We start from the raw sequence: 16,430 nt of genomic DNA, 5'->3' as shown, positions 1-16,430 counted from the left end.
AATTGATAAGAGAATCGTTGAGCACAAAAACTAACGATATTGATGGATTGAAACATTTCTTATTGATTCTCAACAGGAACCAGGTTTTCAGGTTTTCCATTCCCATCCCTAGAATTTAAGCAGCAGTCTGTACAGAACATGCAACTGACTCATTTAGGCACATTTAGCATTTACCAAAGTGAGCCATTTTATTTCATTTTGGTTTAATTGCTTTACAGTTGAACTTTTCATATGCTCCCTGTGAACAGACGTTATGTTTATTGACTGGAGACTTGGTTGTGGGTAATGTTCTTGACCCGTATGCGTGACAAGCCATTAGCCGGAAAACAGACCAAACAGCACTAAAATAAGTTATTTTTACGTAGACCAAAAGTCCCTAAGAAGCAAGATCTGTTGTTTCCTTGGTCTGTTCAAACTTGAGAGTCTGTCAATTAACTAAAGAGTGAGGTTATGTTAGCTCTGATTGGTAGATGAGTGTTGGTAAGACAAACCAGGATTCACTAATGTTACACGTTAAAGACACGTCTCAGAGCATAGGAGGCTAAATGTAGCCAGCTACTAAACTACGATACAAACTGACGAAGTTTGCTTGTTGTCACCTTTCAGACAATAAGTAAACACCTAACTTTGTCGCTTTGCATCCTGGGAAAAGTTGTCTTGAACAAAGAAGAGTTGTGTTAAAAAGATCTGCTCTCCAAACAAATATACACCTTGGTAAGAGTCATGTCTTTGTGACAGTAGGTGATGGTGCTCATGGGAAATGCAGTCTTAATCCTGGAAAATACTACTGATTCTGGTCACAGGTGTCACTGCATCAAAGGCCAAATAGTCAGCCCTCATACAAACTTAAAGTTCTGGCCTGGATGCATGACGAGCCATTAGTATTAAGGGCAAAAAAAGAATCGATTAGCATTATGCTAAAAGAGCCAAAAGAGCGTTAGACTTAATGGAGGTAAACCCTACCATTACAGACGCTGACGGCAGGATTACAGCGCCTGTTTGGCTGTTTAAAGACTGACATCCCGCAATGCGTTACTGTTTGAGACAAAATACACAAAGCCAGTGGGCAATCCTTTGGAAAGGTGGTGATGTGTAGCCATACAGCAAATTTAGATTCAAGGGGGTCATGACATTTTTCAGTGAACAGATGAGATAACGGAGACAATCGAAGTCTCAAATTTGATCCTTTGATCCAAATTTGGGTCCTTTCGAGATGTGTGTGGTGAAATGTTAGAGTTCATAAACTACTTTTAGAGTTATTCATCGAGGCACTGGGGCATTGTTCCTCAAAGCAGTTTTCATATTACTGATTCTATTATTGAGTTTTTCGACTGTGAGCTCAGAAACACCTCAGGCATTTACTCTGTTCAAGATCACCAAACTTTCTCTTTCTCTTTGTTTACCTGATTGACTACCTGATAACAGCTGTTTGTGTATTCTTGTAATAAAATCTCCATTTCTCCGGCTAAAAAATGTTTTTCTTGATCTTCTCTCAGTCACACTGTTATCTCTCACCAGGTTTATAACTGTTTATGAGTGGTAGACACGTGCAGTTCCAGTTTCTTTGATGGGGTTTTCTAGGAAGTTCACCTTAATTATGACGTAATCAGCACCTGAGTCTCTTTCATGGTGTAATTAGTTAATTGGCCGATTATTTTCAGTTGTGCATGCAGTTAACTGAACGTGCATACGGACCTTGATTTTTTTCAGAAAAAGCATCATCAAACTTTGGAGTACAATTTCTCTTTTGGATTTTTTTGTTTGGAAGAAATTGCCATATATAAGTTAAAAGTTTCAAGGTTATATTTTCTGATTTTGCACAAGAAATGAAGATTACATAATGAATGTGATAAGAGTTTGCACCATAACACAGTATGCTACTTCAATACAGAAGAGAGATGATTATCTCTGCAATCATGCACAGAGAAAAATATCGGTACCAGCTAAATGAGTTGTTAAATATTGAATATTGGCAAAAAAACCAATATCGTGCATCCCTAATTTTGGCCAAAGGTCTCCAAGCCTTCGCTGGACTTCGCACGTACGTGTTGTCACACAGTGGTCCCATCCAGGCCGGCGGAGAGAAGCTGGGCATCTGCGGCAGCGTGAGAGGAAGGCTGGGGACTTTAGGAAGAGGAACGCTGGCTAGATTGTTAGTTATAGACCTGCCAGGTCAGAGCGAGTTCGATCGATGTCAGGAAGGCAGAATGTTAAGAGAATAACAGAGAAAGAGAAGAAACAGGGACAGTAACAGCGGGAATTCTTCACCGGAGGAGAGCAGTAAAATATAATAGCAGCCACTTGTTGTGCCTGAAGTAACTGATCAATGGCAAACACCAATAAAAGACTGAAAAGTCACTGCCTCCTTCTGTTCATTCCAGTTTCTTTCAGCTCAGGTGTGTTTTGTTAAAGAGCGCTGCTGTCAGGGTATTGTTCCCGCCGGCTGGGTGTCCTTGCTGTGTGTGTTTTACATTCAGCTCGGCCTCCTTTTGTCGCGCTACACTCGGTTTGTACATCCTCTCTTATTGTTTGTCTCACAATCATGTAGAGGCCACTGTCACAACTCGGCAAATAATGGCCGCGGATAGTAAACAGAAGGTTAAGGGTGACAATGAAAGACGATTAAGAGTGTCCAAAACATACCTCTGCAAAAGTCCAAAGCTATTTCACTCTTCTCTGCTAATTTCTTGGATCTCAAAAGCAAAAGCCAGACGATAAAAAATTTGATGGATTATAATCCAACCCGATAACACGCTGTAGAACAACGCACTACACGGACTCTAGAGCTAACTCTACTCTGATGCTAATCACTCATAAAGGTGGAGAACAAGTGGGCGGAGCCTTACTTGACGGACTGCCAGGTCTCCTGCTCGAAGCCTCTGTGGATGGACTGAGCAATGGAGGACTCCATCAGGTCGATGTAGCGCACCACCAGAGGGACGAACAGGTCCTGCAGGTGTTTGTGGAATGCCCCGTTGCACAGGTGAGCTGAAATAAGGAGACAATCAGAGTCAGACTTTTTCAAACAGCCTCAAGTGGACACACATGGAACTGCAGATATTTTACACTACCCAACTGGCTTCATTGTTTAATGCTATCGAGGGACCAACTTCTCCTCTACAGTTTACACGGAAACACAGGAACTGAAATCGCTGTAGTATGTAGTAGTAAGCATGCCAGGGCTGTAGTTGGCGCTATAACTGTCTCGTCAAGAAGTCGTTTTAGTAGATCTCCACTGAAGTAGAGTTGAACTGATCATCTGGTGTATTGGTGAATGCTAAGAGCAGAAGTGGAGCAACAGATGCTCTTTTTGCTGAAAGACAGTCAGCAGATACAGCCGCACCAGCCCACCAGCACTGTTTGATGGGTTTGCGCAAAGTGGAATGTGATGTGCTGTTAACACGGCGATGGTGGCAGGGTTTCGGGAAAAAAATCTGCTCAGAAGGCCGTTTTCAAAAGTTTGCATTTTAGGTCAGCTAAAACACTGTTTCTGTTAGGGCTGGACAATTAATCAGATTTTAATCGTGATTTCAATTTTGCCATCTGACAATCATAAAAACAATACAATCGAAGAAAATAATTAATATGCCACACAGTGTAGATGTATGTGCTTCATAGCTCTTCTGTGTTCCATGTGCAGCCACAGCGAGTGTGTGTGACTTATGTGTATCAATAATACTGTATGTGCCACTTGCTGGTTCTTTAAACTTGTGTTTAAATCAGTACTGAAGTTTTTGAATAAATGAATAATTGTGTATATTAATTGTGATTTCAATATCACTTAAAATAATCAGGATTTTTATTTTTACCATAATCGCCCAGCCCTAGTTTCTGTGTAAACGCTTGGCTGAAATGCAACAACACTTTTTTGTTTCACTCTAAGACCCTAGTCTTGTGAACAGCACCTTACACTATAAACCCCAAAGTGCAAATTACTCAGATGGTTTAAGCTATGAAAACAAAAAAAATTGTTAGCAAGTTCAATTTACTCAAATGTCCGAGCTTTCAATGTTGAAACTGATGATTTCTGAGTAGATGTAATTTTTGTTGCTGTTTGAGTAAGCACATCTTCAAATCATTAGTTACGGTGACTGGGTTTTGAAACCGTGAGTGAGGAACGGACACAGTCGATATGAGACCCTGCTGACATTCTAGATGTGCAGCAGTGGCGCAAGTTGTCTGTGCTCTACATGGTGTGGACTGTTTGTCTGTGCGTCACAGCCTGGACCAGCTGTCTGCGTCAAAAATGAATAAATATATCTTTTAATATTTTCGAAATTGGCCTAACACCACCACTGACCACCAGTCAGTGCTGTGGGGCTTAGACAACCTGTGCCCCCTGAAGAACAATATTTCATTGTACAGCAGGGTCTCATATCTACTGCCTCCCCTCCTCACTCACGGTTACTAAAGTTATGAAATTAGAGCTGATTTTTATTGTGACAGCGTTTGTAACCATGAGTGAGGAGGGAACACTGTGGATATGAGACCCAGCTGTACTTTAAAATGTTATTTAATTTAGTTGTTCTGATCTGCTTCAAATTTTTATTATAACATTTACTTAATTCATAAGGCAAATTTATTGATATCACATCTTTCAGTTTTGAGTAAGGTCAACTTTTTATGTTTTACAGTGATATGTAACATTTGTTTAACATTACGTAATATTTTAATTTGTAACAAATAAGCATCAGGTTTATTTGATACATTAACTTAAGTTTCATATTTCATTACTAAGTTTTTTTTTAAGGTAACTGGTTAACAAGCATTCTCAAGTCAACTCAACTCATCCGGGTTTACAGTGTAGTCTGAACATCTAGCATTGTGACTGAATGTGTATGTTTACAATGTGGGAAAACAGGATACCCCCTCTTTAATCTTAGAATACTCCCTCTTTAAAGAAACAGCTTCAAAGTGCACATTGAGTTTTAAAGATAGGTGTGTTAACTCACTGACACTGATAAAAGGATCAAACTGAAGGTTTATAAAGAGCAGACGTCAAAACGCGGAGACTACATCCTCTAGTTTCACCTCTGATTCAACAATTGTAGCTGTAGAGGTAGAGTGAGTATTGTCAAAGGGCTGCTCTTCTGGACTCAGAAGTGACGGCACAGGTGTTCCTGATACTGTATGCTGAACCAAAGCCCCCACGGTGGATTTAACTGAGACTGTGAAGCAGACAGAGAAGTCCTGAGGGAGACGAAGACAGAGAGAAGGAGAGAAGCGAGCCGGCCGCGCTCTCTCAGGGCTTCATTAGTTTTAATTCCTCTCGCTCTGCTCCATCATGATTAACACTAGCCTTTTCACCCTCCAGAGACTCAAACCAGACTCCCTCGCAACGACTCCAATCACAGGCTGACAATCAAGTGAGCATTTAAATAATCTACAGAACATTCGAGACAGAGGAAACGCTTCAGTCGTGTCACCTCAGATCAGCCGTGCTGAAAGTTTCAGATTTAAAAAATGTTGCTAACAAAAAAAGAGTCAAGGACTATTATTTTTTAAATCAATTTTAAGAAAAGACATCTTGTAAATGAACTTCATTACCCTCCAAATCATTTTTACTTCACCCCGTCACCAGAGCCTCACAATCAGATTTAACCTTCCTCTCCATTCAGGCATAATTATCAAAAAGGAAAAACCTCATTTGTGCAAACAGGCAAAACTACAGTTTCTCTCCTCTGTCTTTGGTTTTTGTCTATTGCCTCATTATGGACCAATTTAAGTTGACTCATGTTGTGACACTTGGAATAATTACGGCACTAACAGAGTATGGTAATTAGAAAAAATATAAAAGATATGTGCCACAAAAACGCGATTTGTGGATTCTTCGCATAATGAAACGCTGAGTTTTTGTTCCCAACAGTGCCCTTGGGCTGTCTGTCTCTCTGCCTGCCTGTCTGTTACTGTATTCGAGGTTCTTTGGCATCAGCCATGTTAAATAACGCCTCGCTTCTCGCCAAATCTCTGCTGGCGGCGAGTCAAAGCCCGAGGAGCTGAAGGAGGGACGGAGGAAGGAAACAATGAGGAGACTTTTCTCCTGCAGTCAGACGAAGAAACTGCTTCTCGGAAAAATAACACAAACAATCCCAGATAAAGAATGCTTACATCGATAACGAGGCTGAAAATGATAAACACAGAAGCTGCAGATGGTAAAAACTGACGGTGAAAACGAAGCTGGAAAGGATGACGATGGTGCTGAGGATGATGAAAATGAAGCTGTAATCCTTAAAAAAGATTTTGGTAATAATAAAGATGATGCAATAAATCATGATGGATGTATTGAAAACGATACTCGATATAAGAAAAGCAATGCTCTTCATGCTGAAGTTTTTGTACAGAATTCAGAAGATGAAAACATTGATTCAATAAAAAATTGAGGATAATGCTGAAAAAGGATGAAATCGTGCTGTTTAATAGATTTAGTCATGCTTTCAATCAATCAATCAATCAAAATTTATTTATAGAGCACTTTACAACACTCAAGGTGACCAAAGTGCTTTCCAGATAAAAATAGTTATGATAGGAAATAAAAGCAGATTAAAAGAAAGAAAGAACAGATAAAAACAGATAACACAAGACAAATAAAATAACATGTCACCACATCACTGTGTATTAAAAGCCAGTCTGAATAAATATGTTTTAAGCTGAGCTTTAAAAAGGCCAAAGTCTGTAATGTAATGTAATTTTTTAATCAATAAAGATTGTGCTGAAGATAAAGTAACTAATGCCTAAAGTTTTTGGGATGATGCTGAAAAAGACAAATTGTGTTGAATAAGCTTCTAATATTGCAAAGATGCTAAACATGTCAATGATTATGTTGAAAATAGAAAAGATGATTTTTTGCGTTTTTGATGATGAGAATCAAACTAAAATTGTAAAAAAAAAAAAAAAGCTCAAAATGACATAAATTACACTGACACTTTGGAAATTATGCTGAAGATGACGCTGAACTGTGAGGATTATGTAAAATGACATAAAAACAAATTGTGATGCTAATTATGCAAACTGCCTTTCAAAATACTAACCACAACACCATAACAATGATAAAGCTAATGCCAAAAATGTTTAAAGCAAAGCCCTAAATGATAAAGAAAACAACCAAACTGTAAAGATGATGATACTGTCACGCTGTAGACATCCCTCTAAAGATAAAGGTGATGCTCAAATATGGTAATGATGATGCTCAATATGCTGAAGTTGATTTTTATGCTGAAAAAATTGAAGACAATGCATCTGATCATGAGGATCTTACTAGAACGGTAAAAGAATGAACCTGAAAATGATAAAAAAACAAAAAAGATAGAGGTGTCCCAGTCTAATATTGATATCGGATATCGGTCTGATATCAGCAAAAAAACAAGTATCGGTATCATATCTGAATGCATCTTAAATCTCTGATATACCGTAAAATACCAAATAGTAGCTGGGGTGTTTATTTGTTTCAATCACTGAGCAGACCAGGCGTTTATTTGGGAATGGGCGTTTATTTGGGACCAGGCGTTTAATTCCTTTCCCAGAAAATAACATTCAGCGGAAGTGGTAACGTCTTCTTCTTTGACTCTTCAAAGCCTCCTCATCTTTACGTTGTTATTGCATAATTCGTCCCGGCAGACTACCTGCGTTTGTTTATGTCTGTCACACCGCGCGCGGTCTGATACACTAAGCAGCGAGCGCCTCGTAGCCAGCTGTGGCTCTGCAGCAGAGGTAGCGCCGTTTTACGACACGATGAGAACTAGAGCCTTATTTAGCTGTGTTTTTGTGTGAAAGTAACGCGCTGAAAATTCTCTAAATAAAGAATGAATGCAGACCGATATCAGATTTTTTCGGTGAGAGTCCATTTATTTGTGTTTTGGGTCAAGTAAGATATGGGCCCGTCTGACTCTGCACTCAGACGGGGCATACGAGCAGACGGCAGACGAGCAGGGAGGGGGTGTTTGGTGCGAGCACTCTGGGCTTCTGCTGCACAAAAAACACTGCTGTAGGGTCATGTGTGTGCCGAACCGATTACGTCGATCAGAACGGATCACAGATCAATCATGATCCATTGCACCACTACTAATAAGGTGCAGTCTGATTATGTTTCTTTTACAAAAATCAGTTTTCAAGAGTCAATTGTCAGTTGTGAGCTCAGCGTTTGCATGTGTGTTCTGTAACTACGACCGTGGAATGAAAAAAAAAAAAGAAAATAACTGCGGCTCGTAGGCTGCGCCGAGTAACTTACCATACCCCCGGCGTTTATTTGGAACGGGCGTCTATTTTGCTAAACGTGCTGCTACACTCGGCGTTTATTTGGAACCCGGCGTTTAATTGGACCCGGCGTTTATTTGGTATTTTACGATAAGCAGTTTCTGTTACCCAATGGTTAATAATAAATGGGTCAGTTGTTCCTCATACCTACTGTTGCTGACTACTGTTTTTTATTTGAATAATATCACTTAATCAAGCCTTTTCTAACATGACAGACATACTACAAAATAAGAAATAAAAGTATGCATGTTTAATGCTGATATCGTATCAGATTTATATGAGTATCGGCCAATACTCAATGCTGCAGTATCGTATCAGAAGTGAAAATGTAATATCGGGACATCCCTAAAAAAAGACACTAAAAACTTTAAAAATTCTGGTTAAATTTAGGAGATAGTGTTGTTTATGATAAGGATTGTGCTGAAATGGAAATGATGATGCTGTAAATAACAAAGTCTTTGAAGACGATGCTGAAAATGATTGGGGATAAGAAAGTTTTTCTACTTGCAAGTGTTTCCTTTTCTTAGCTAACTGACTAGAAATGTACTCAGTTTAAAGGGACTTTGAGGAGTTTTAAAGTGATCTTGAGGTTATCAGCTGAAATATGGATTATTTCTAAGTGCTGCTTCTTCGCTTCCCTCCAAGGTTGCACAGGATTGGATTGATTTACGACACATGAAGGTCTTTATGACAACACCATGCCGGCTGATGAAGTTTAGAAGAGAGGAGAAAGATCTGTGTTTTTCTCTGCAGAAAACTGTTCTGTGATTAATTTTTTAGTGATGGTGGACACAGGAGCCTAACTGTCAAACAGAAAAAGGACAGAAGAGCAGAAGAAAGATAAACACACTGTAAACCCCAAAGTACAAATTACTCAATTGTGTTAGTAAGCACATTTAACTCAAATGTTTAAGTTTTCAGTGTTGAAACTGATGATTTCTGAGTAGATTTAACTTTTGTTGCTGTTTAAGTAAGCACAACATAAAATCTTTAGTTACTGTGACTGTGTTTTGTAACCATGAGCGAGGAGGCACAGGTTGTCTGTGCTCTACACGACATGGACTGTTTGTCTGTGCGTCACAGCATGGATCAGCTGTCTGTGCTCTACATGGTGTGGACTGGCTGGTCAAAATAAATAAATATATCTTTTCACATTTTCAAAATTAGCCTCAATAGCATGATAGATCAGTCAAAAATTTTAGGGATGCACGATATTGGATTTTTGCTGATATCCGATATGCTGATATATCGAAACCCCTTTTGGCCGATACCGATACCGATACCGATAATCACAAGTTTGTTTGTTATTTTCACTGTAAAGAAAGCTAAGTCTATCCTGTACTGGCATTCATATGTTACTCTTATTGTTATGGTCTTATTTGTTTAAGAAACACACATAAACAAGACAAAAAACATTTGATTTTACCATAAATAAGAAATGTATTATTTTTTCAAACTCAAGACATTCAGTATTGAAATACAGAAAAATAATTTCTTTAGATCACATGAACTTTAAATGTACAATGCATTTTTAAACATAATCAAGTTGCATTTGATTATTTTAGAGCTACTGTAACAACCTGGTGACAGACACAGAGCTCTGCAGTGCGAATAAATGAAGTGCTACATTTTATTTAAGGAGCTTATTTTTCAGATGGAAAATAATAATAATCCTAACTGAATAGCACATTATCGGCTGTGCATATCGGCAGAAATTTTCATATCTGCCGATACAGATAAACGTGTTTTTAACCTTTTATCTGCCGATACCGATATTATGCCGATAATATCGTGCATCCCTAAAAAATTTCATTTATGAATATGGCATTAGGCACACTGCAAAAGTCAATAGGTACAAGACCCTGTGACATGGAGCACAGACCACCAGTCAGTGCCGTGGGGCTCAGACAACCTGTGCCCCCTGAAGAACAATATTTCAATGTACAGCAGAGTCTCATACCTACTGCCTTCCCTCCTCACTCACGGTTACTAAAGTTATGAAATTAGAGCTGATTTTTGTTGTGACAGCGTTCTGTAGAGCTACATACAGCTGGCTACTAAACTATGGTACAAACTGACAAAGTTTGCTTGTGGTCACGTTTCAAACTGTAGCTCTTACATGACTGTTGATAAATACCTCATTGCGTTGTATCTGGTAAAAAGTTGTCTTTAACAAAAAAAGTGGAGTTAAAAAGAAGATTTGATCTCCATTTATTTCCAAAACAAACTTGCTTGTTAAGAAAAGTCACGTCTTCACGACAGTGTGTGTGCAATTCTGGCAAAAGGTCTGCTGTCTCGGTTTGATATGTTCTTTGCAGGGTCAGATGTTCTGTTTTTCTTTACGAGGTTTTTTTTCTTTGTAATTTAGGCCAAATAAAGCTCCTTGTTATGATTGTGTAGGACAAAAGTTAAACCAATTTCCTCTGAACTCATTTAGTTAAACTATTTTGCTTCAGCTGAGAGAAGAAAAACAAACTCCAGAAGTTTCCCGTCCGTGCACAAATAAACCTGATGGCGTGGTGCTAACACCCTCCTCTGCTACCTGCTGACAGGTAGGGAGGTCAGCTAACATCCAGCCTCCTCCGCTTCTGTTAATTACATCTCTGTGGGAGCGTGGGAGGTGCTGTTAACCCCGTCTCTTAATGAGCCCTGTTTTCTCTTTTATTCAGCCGTGTTAATTAGAGCTCTTAAAGTTCAAACTTGTGCAGCGTGGGGCTCTCTGTGCTGGAGAAGAAGCAGTTTAACAGTGAGGATGAAGGGTTGTTGGACAGGACACTACCACGCCAGGTGACTTATGATCTTCAACCAAACACCAGAGAGCTGAAACATGCTGCACATGACACAAGTTTACTGAACAGAAAAGTTTTTTCACACTTTCTGCAAAACTTCAGATTTTTCTGGGCGGTAGTTTTTAGAAACTATGATAGGATTTTATCTTTGAATGAGTGGAAAGTTTTCAGAGACAACACCAAATCTTTCCTTCAGCGTTAAGTCTAAAGGACTCAATCAAAGAGAGACTCACGGTCCGTCCGCAGATAGTTGTTGTGGAGCTGGAACAAAGGGAAACTGTCCCAGGAGTCCACAGGCTGGACCTGCAGAGCGCCGTCCATGTCGGCTTTGTACAGAGACAGAAACGTCTCAGCGTGTTCGGCCATCAGCTCCGGCCACCACGAGAAAGCCTGAGAGACAAACAGAAAGATGAATAAAAGAGTCAAAAGCAGAAAATCTGAGCTTTCTCTTTGAATCTAGAAACATTACAGAAGCTTCACCCTTCCTCCCTCTGATGGATTTTAAACAAACTTTAAGACGTGATCTTCAGGGCATGACAAACATGATCATGCAGCTGAAGTTGGACATCTTTTTGGGAGGGTCCTCAGGTCTCTGGAGGTCCAGTCTGAAGCCTGACACTTGGTTTTAATGCTCACCAACAGCTCAATGAATCAGAACGAGGAGGCCTGTTGAAGTTAGTCAACTTTGGCACGCTTCTGATCCCCGGTGTGGAGCAGAAATGTGAGAACTCTAAATCACTAGTGTCTGAAAAGAGGACAGGAGACTGTTTTCTTGCTTTTTAAGCTGAAAAGTTCTTCCAAACTATCTGCACGAGCTCAAACTTCGGACAAGAAACTTTGGAGCAGGGACGTAGTGATCCTCGGTGCAGGAGAGGTTTATGTTCCCGTAGAATCATGTTGAGGATTTGATCTTCTACCTTACTTCTTGATGTCACAGCTTCAACTATTGACTGTATATAGAGTGGACAGTGTGGCTTTGCCATTTACCATTGTACAGTTTTGAAGCTAAAATACCCCCATCACAGGCCCCGCCTTTGGCAGCCAGAGTCTGCGTTGTAGAAGCTATGAGAGAATCTGAGTGGAGCCAGGTGACAAAAATAATAACTATTGTTTTCTTTCGAGAGTCTGATCTCTTCTTGGCTCTACCTCCTAACATTTTTAACAATCCCAGCTGTTAATCATTGTTTTTAACCTGTTAAAACTGATGAAAATGGAACTTTCCAGAAAAAAGGTACCTAAATACAAGGCAGTCAAATGATATCTTTAAATTACCACAACAATCAGACGTAAGAAACATTTCTACCAAGTGTATTAATTTTTTAAAGTTTGACCACAGCCCATGTGGAATGACTGGGGAGATGGATTATTTGACCTATACTGCAGCCAGCCACCAGGGGGAGCAGCTTTTGTGGCGGCCTCACTTCAAACCAAGCAAGATGACGTCCATTTTTTTACAGTCTATGGATTCAACAAGGTCCTGGAAACATTCCTCTGAGAGTTTGGCCCATATTGCCATGATAGCATCACACAGTTGCTGCAGATTTGTCGGCTGAACATCCATGATGAGAATCTCCCATTCCACCACATCCCAAAGGTGCTCTATTGGATTGAGATCTGGGGACTGTGGAGGACATTTGAGTACAGGGAACTCATTGTCATGGTGAAGAAACCAGTCTGAGATGATTCCAGCTTTATGACATGGAGCGTTATCCTGCTGGAAGTAGCCATCAGAAGATGGGTACACTGTGCTCATAAAGGGATGGACATGGTCAGCAACAATACTCAGGTAGGCTTTTGACTTTTTTTTCTTCTTTTTTTCTTTTCTTTCTTCTTTCTTTTTTCCTTTCTTTCTTTTATCTTTTTTTCTCTATTTTTCTCTTTTTTCTTTTTTTTTCTTCTTTTTTCCTTTTTTCTTCTTTTTTTCTTTTATTTCCTTTTTTCTTTTTTTCCTTTTTCCCTTTTTTCTTTTTATTTTCTTTTTTCCTTTCTTTTTTCTTTTTTTCCTTTTTTTCTTTTTTTTCTTTTTTTCTTTTTTTTCTCTTTTTTCTTTTTTCCTTTTTTTGTTTGTTTCTTTCTTTTTTTTTCTTTTTTTCTGTGGACTTTAAACCATGCTCAGTTGGTACTAAGGGGCCCAAAGTGAGCCAAGAAAATATCCCCCACACCATTACACCAGCAGCAGCAGCCTGAACCGTTGATACAAGGCAGGATGGATCCATGCTTTCAAGTTGTTGAGGCCAAATTCTGACCCTACCATCTGAATGTGGAGCAGAAATCCAGACTCATCAGACCAGGCAACGTTTTTCCAATCTTCTATTGTCCAGTTTTGGTGTTGCTGTGTGAATTGTAGCCTCAGTTTCCTGTTCTTAGCTGACAAAATCTTTTTTTATTGAACTTATTTTTCAGGCTTCGGGACCTCACTGCTAGGCTTTACCTGCGCCCCCTCCCTGTGAATCTTTATGTTATAAAACCTGTTAAAAGCTCCTGAAATCTAAATAAAATGGAAGCAGTGTGAGATAAATTTAGCTGCCGTGACTCTTGGATGCTTTCACTCTGAAAGAGACGGTAAAAAAAAGGCCCAGTGAGCCTCCTGTAGACTGAGGTCGGTGAACACAGGTGAACGCTGCTAAAGGACACCTGAGAGAAAAGTGCAACCAGCCTTGAACCGCTCGCTGATGCACTGAGGTCGGTTTGTGTGCATAACGGAGGAAGAAGAAGAAGAAGAAGAGGCAGAGATGAGAGAGATGCGCTCGCACGTGGCCTTGAAGGATGACTCGTCCCTTTCAAACACGCCTTTTCTGTTCCCTGTTACCGGCAACAAACAGCCAGAAGATTCCTCAGCACTTACGGCTCTTTCTTCTCCTCAAGACACTGAAGTCAATAAGTGCTGATTGAAGATAAATGGTGCTGTCGGTACATCAAAGGAGACAAAGAGACAAGAACAAAGGAGCAGATCGAGGAAAAAGGAGAGAAGGTTCACAAGGCGAAAACTTTCAAGCTCAGAAAAAAACAAAGGAGAGGAAAAGGGATAAAACTCGATAAACAAGGAGAGAAAACTTAAAGGAAATGATGAAGAAAGAACAACAATGAAGAGTGTGAACAATGAAACAGACACAGAAGAGGAATAGGGGGGAGTAAGGAAGAAAGAGGATGGAGGATGGGTGGAGAAAAGTAGAAATGAAGGGAGAAAAAAGGAAGAGGAGAAAACACAGTAGAGCTGCAACAACCAATCGATGAAAATCGATTTGCAAAAGCGTCAGAAAAGTTTTTCCATAATCGATGCACTGTGCTGCGTCAGTACTGCATTAGTCTCTCTTCAGTTTATGTTATCTGATTATTTAGCGGTTGGCAACTAGCTGAAGGTGCATTACTGCCACCTACTGGACTGTAGTGTAGATTACCTGGCTGTATGCGTCACTTGTAAACAGGTCAGCGTGGGGAAGGAGAATGTGTTGATTCTTTAATTGAAAATACATTCATGCCATTTGTTATACTTTATGCACTCACCGTCCACTTCATTAGGCACACCTGTCCAACTGCTCGTTAACACAAATTTCTAATCAGCCAATCACATGGCAGCAACTCAATGCATTTAGGCATGTAGACATGGTCAAGACGATCTGCTGCAGTTCAAACCGAGCATCAGAATGAGGAAGAAAGGTGATTTAAGGGACTTTGAACGTGGCATGGTTGTTGGTCTGAGTATTTCAGAAACTGCTGATCTACTGGGATTTTAACTCACAACCATCTCTAGGGTTTACAGAGAATGGTACCACAAAGAGGAAATATCCAGTGAGCAGCAGTTCTGTGGGCCAAAATGCCTTGTTGATGCCAGAGGTCAGAGGAGAATGGACAGACTGGTTGGAGCTGATAGAAAGGCAACAGTAACTCAAATAACCACTGGTTACAACCGAGGTCTGCAGAAGAGCATCTCTGAACACACAACACGTCCAACCTTGAGGCAGATGGGCTACAGCAGCAGAAGACCACACCGGGTGACCCTCCTGTCAGCTAAGAACAGGAAACTGAGGCTACAATTCACACAGCAACACCAAAACTGGACAATAGAAGATTAGAAAAACGTTGCCTGGTCTGATGAGTCTGGATTTCTGCTCCACATTCAGATGGTAGGGTCAGAATTTGGCATCAACAACATGAAAGCATGGATCCATCCTGCCTTGTATCAACGGTTCAGGCTGCTGCTGCTGGTGTAATGGTGTGGGGGATATTTTCTTGGCTCACTTTGGGCCCCTTAGCACCAACTGAGCATGGTTTAAAGTCCACAGAAAAAAAGAAAAAAAAAGAAAGAAACAAACAAAAAAAGGAAAAAAAAAAAGGAAAAAGAGAAAAAAAGAAAAAAGAAAGAAAAAAGAAAAAAAAGAAAAAAAGGAAAAAAGAAAACAAAAAGAAAAAAGGGAAAAAGGAAAAAAGAAAAAAGGAAAAAAATGAAAAAAGAAGAAAAAAGGAAAAAAGAAGAAAAAAAGAAAAAAGAGAAAAAAAGAGAAAAAAGATAAAAGAAAGAAAGGAAAAAAAGAAAGAAGAAAAAAAGGAAAAAAAGAAAAAAAGAAAAAAAGAAGAAAAAAAAGTCCACAGCCTACCTGAGTATTGTTGCTGACCATGTCCATCCCTTTATGAGCACAGTGTACCCATCTTCTGATGGCTACTTCCAGCAGGATAACGCTCCATGTCATAAAGCTGGAATCATCTCAGACTGCTTTCTTCAACATGACAATGAGTTCCCTGTACTCAAATGTCCTCCACAGTCCCCAGATCTCAATCCAATAGAGCACCTTTGGGATGTGGTGGAACGGGAGATTCTCATCATGGATGTTCAGCCGACAAATCTGCAGCAACTGTGTGATGCTATCATGTCAATATGGACCAAACTCTCTGAGGAATGTTTCCAGTACCTTGTTGAATCTATGCCACCAAGGATTAAGGCAGTTCTGAAGGCAAAAAAAGGGTCCAACCTGGTACTAGCAAGACTAATCGTCAATATAGTCATCAGAGTAATCCATTACTAGAATCATCGTTAGTTGCAGCCTTAAAACAAAGGGAGAAAAAAAACATTGCATGGACATAAAAAGGTGCAAGGAGTAAAACGAAGGCAAAAAGGAAGAAATTCTTTCAATCTTCAAAAAGTTTTGTAAACTCTTGTTTCACTCTGTATTTATTCACGCCATCACAAAGAATGAGGAGAGATCTAAAAACACAAACATGAGGAGAAAATACTTCACAGATTAGCGCGACAGACTCACCTCTCTTCCCTTCCCATGGTGCGGTACAGAAAAGAGACAAACAGAAGGAAAGTCAGATAAGTTTAATGTGACTGATTCTTAACTGTTAAAGGGCTAGTTTGGTGTTTTTGGAGTGAGCAAAGTTGATGCTTGACTA

At 39.7% G+C, this 16,430-nt stretch overlaps 1 protein-coding gene across 2 annotated transcripts in view; it reads right to left on the bottom strand.

Moving 5' to 3' along the window:
• The window catches only part of cadps2 (Ca++-dependent secretion activator 2), a 263,694-nt gene that overhangs the window by 42,414 nt on the left and 204,850 nt on the right, over positions 1–16,430 (bottom strand). For both annotated transcript variants that reach the window (XM_074677121.1, XM_074677122.1), the window contains exons 18-20: positions 11,273–11,429; positions 2,847–2,988; positions 2,046–2,165 (exon numbers count right to left, since the gene is read on the bottom strand). In XM_074677121.1, coding sequence (XP_074533222.1) covers positions 2,046–2,165; positions 2,847–2,988; positions 11,273–11,429 — 419 coding nt within the window. The remainder of the gene's footprint in view (positions 1–2,045; positions 2,166–2,846; positions 2,989–11,272; positions 11,430–16,430) is intronic.

Source organism: Halichoeres trimaculatus, unplaced genomic scaffold, assembly GCF_033239565.1.
Source record: "Halichoeres trimaculatus isolate MK-OKI-2021-1 unplaced genomic scaffold, fHalTri1.1 fHalTri1_scaffold_10, whole genome shotgun sequence".
NCBI lineage: Eukaryota > Metazoa > Chordata > Actinopteri > Labriformes > Labridae > Halichoeres > Halichoeres trimaculatus.
Note: the sequence above shows the minus strand (reverse complement) of the source record. Positions and strands in the feature narration are given on the sequence as shown.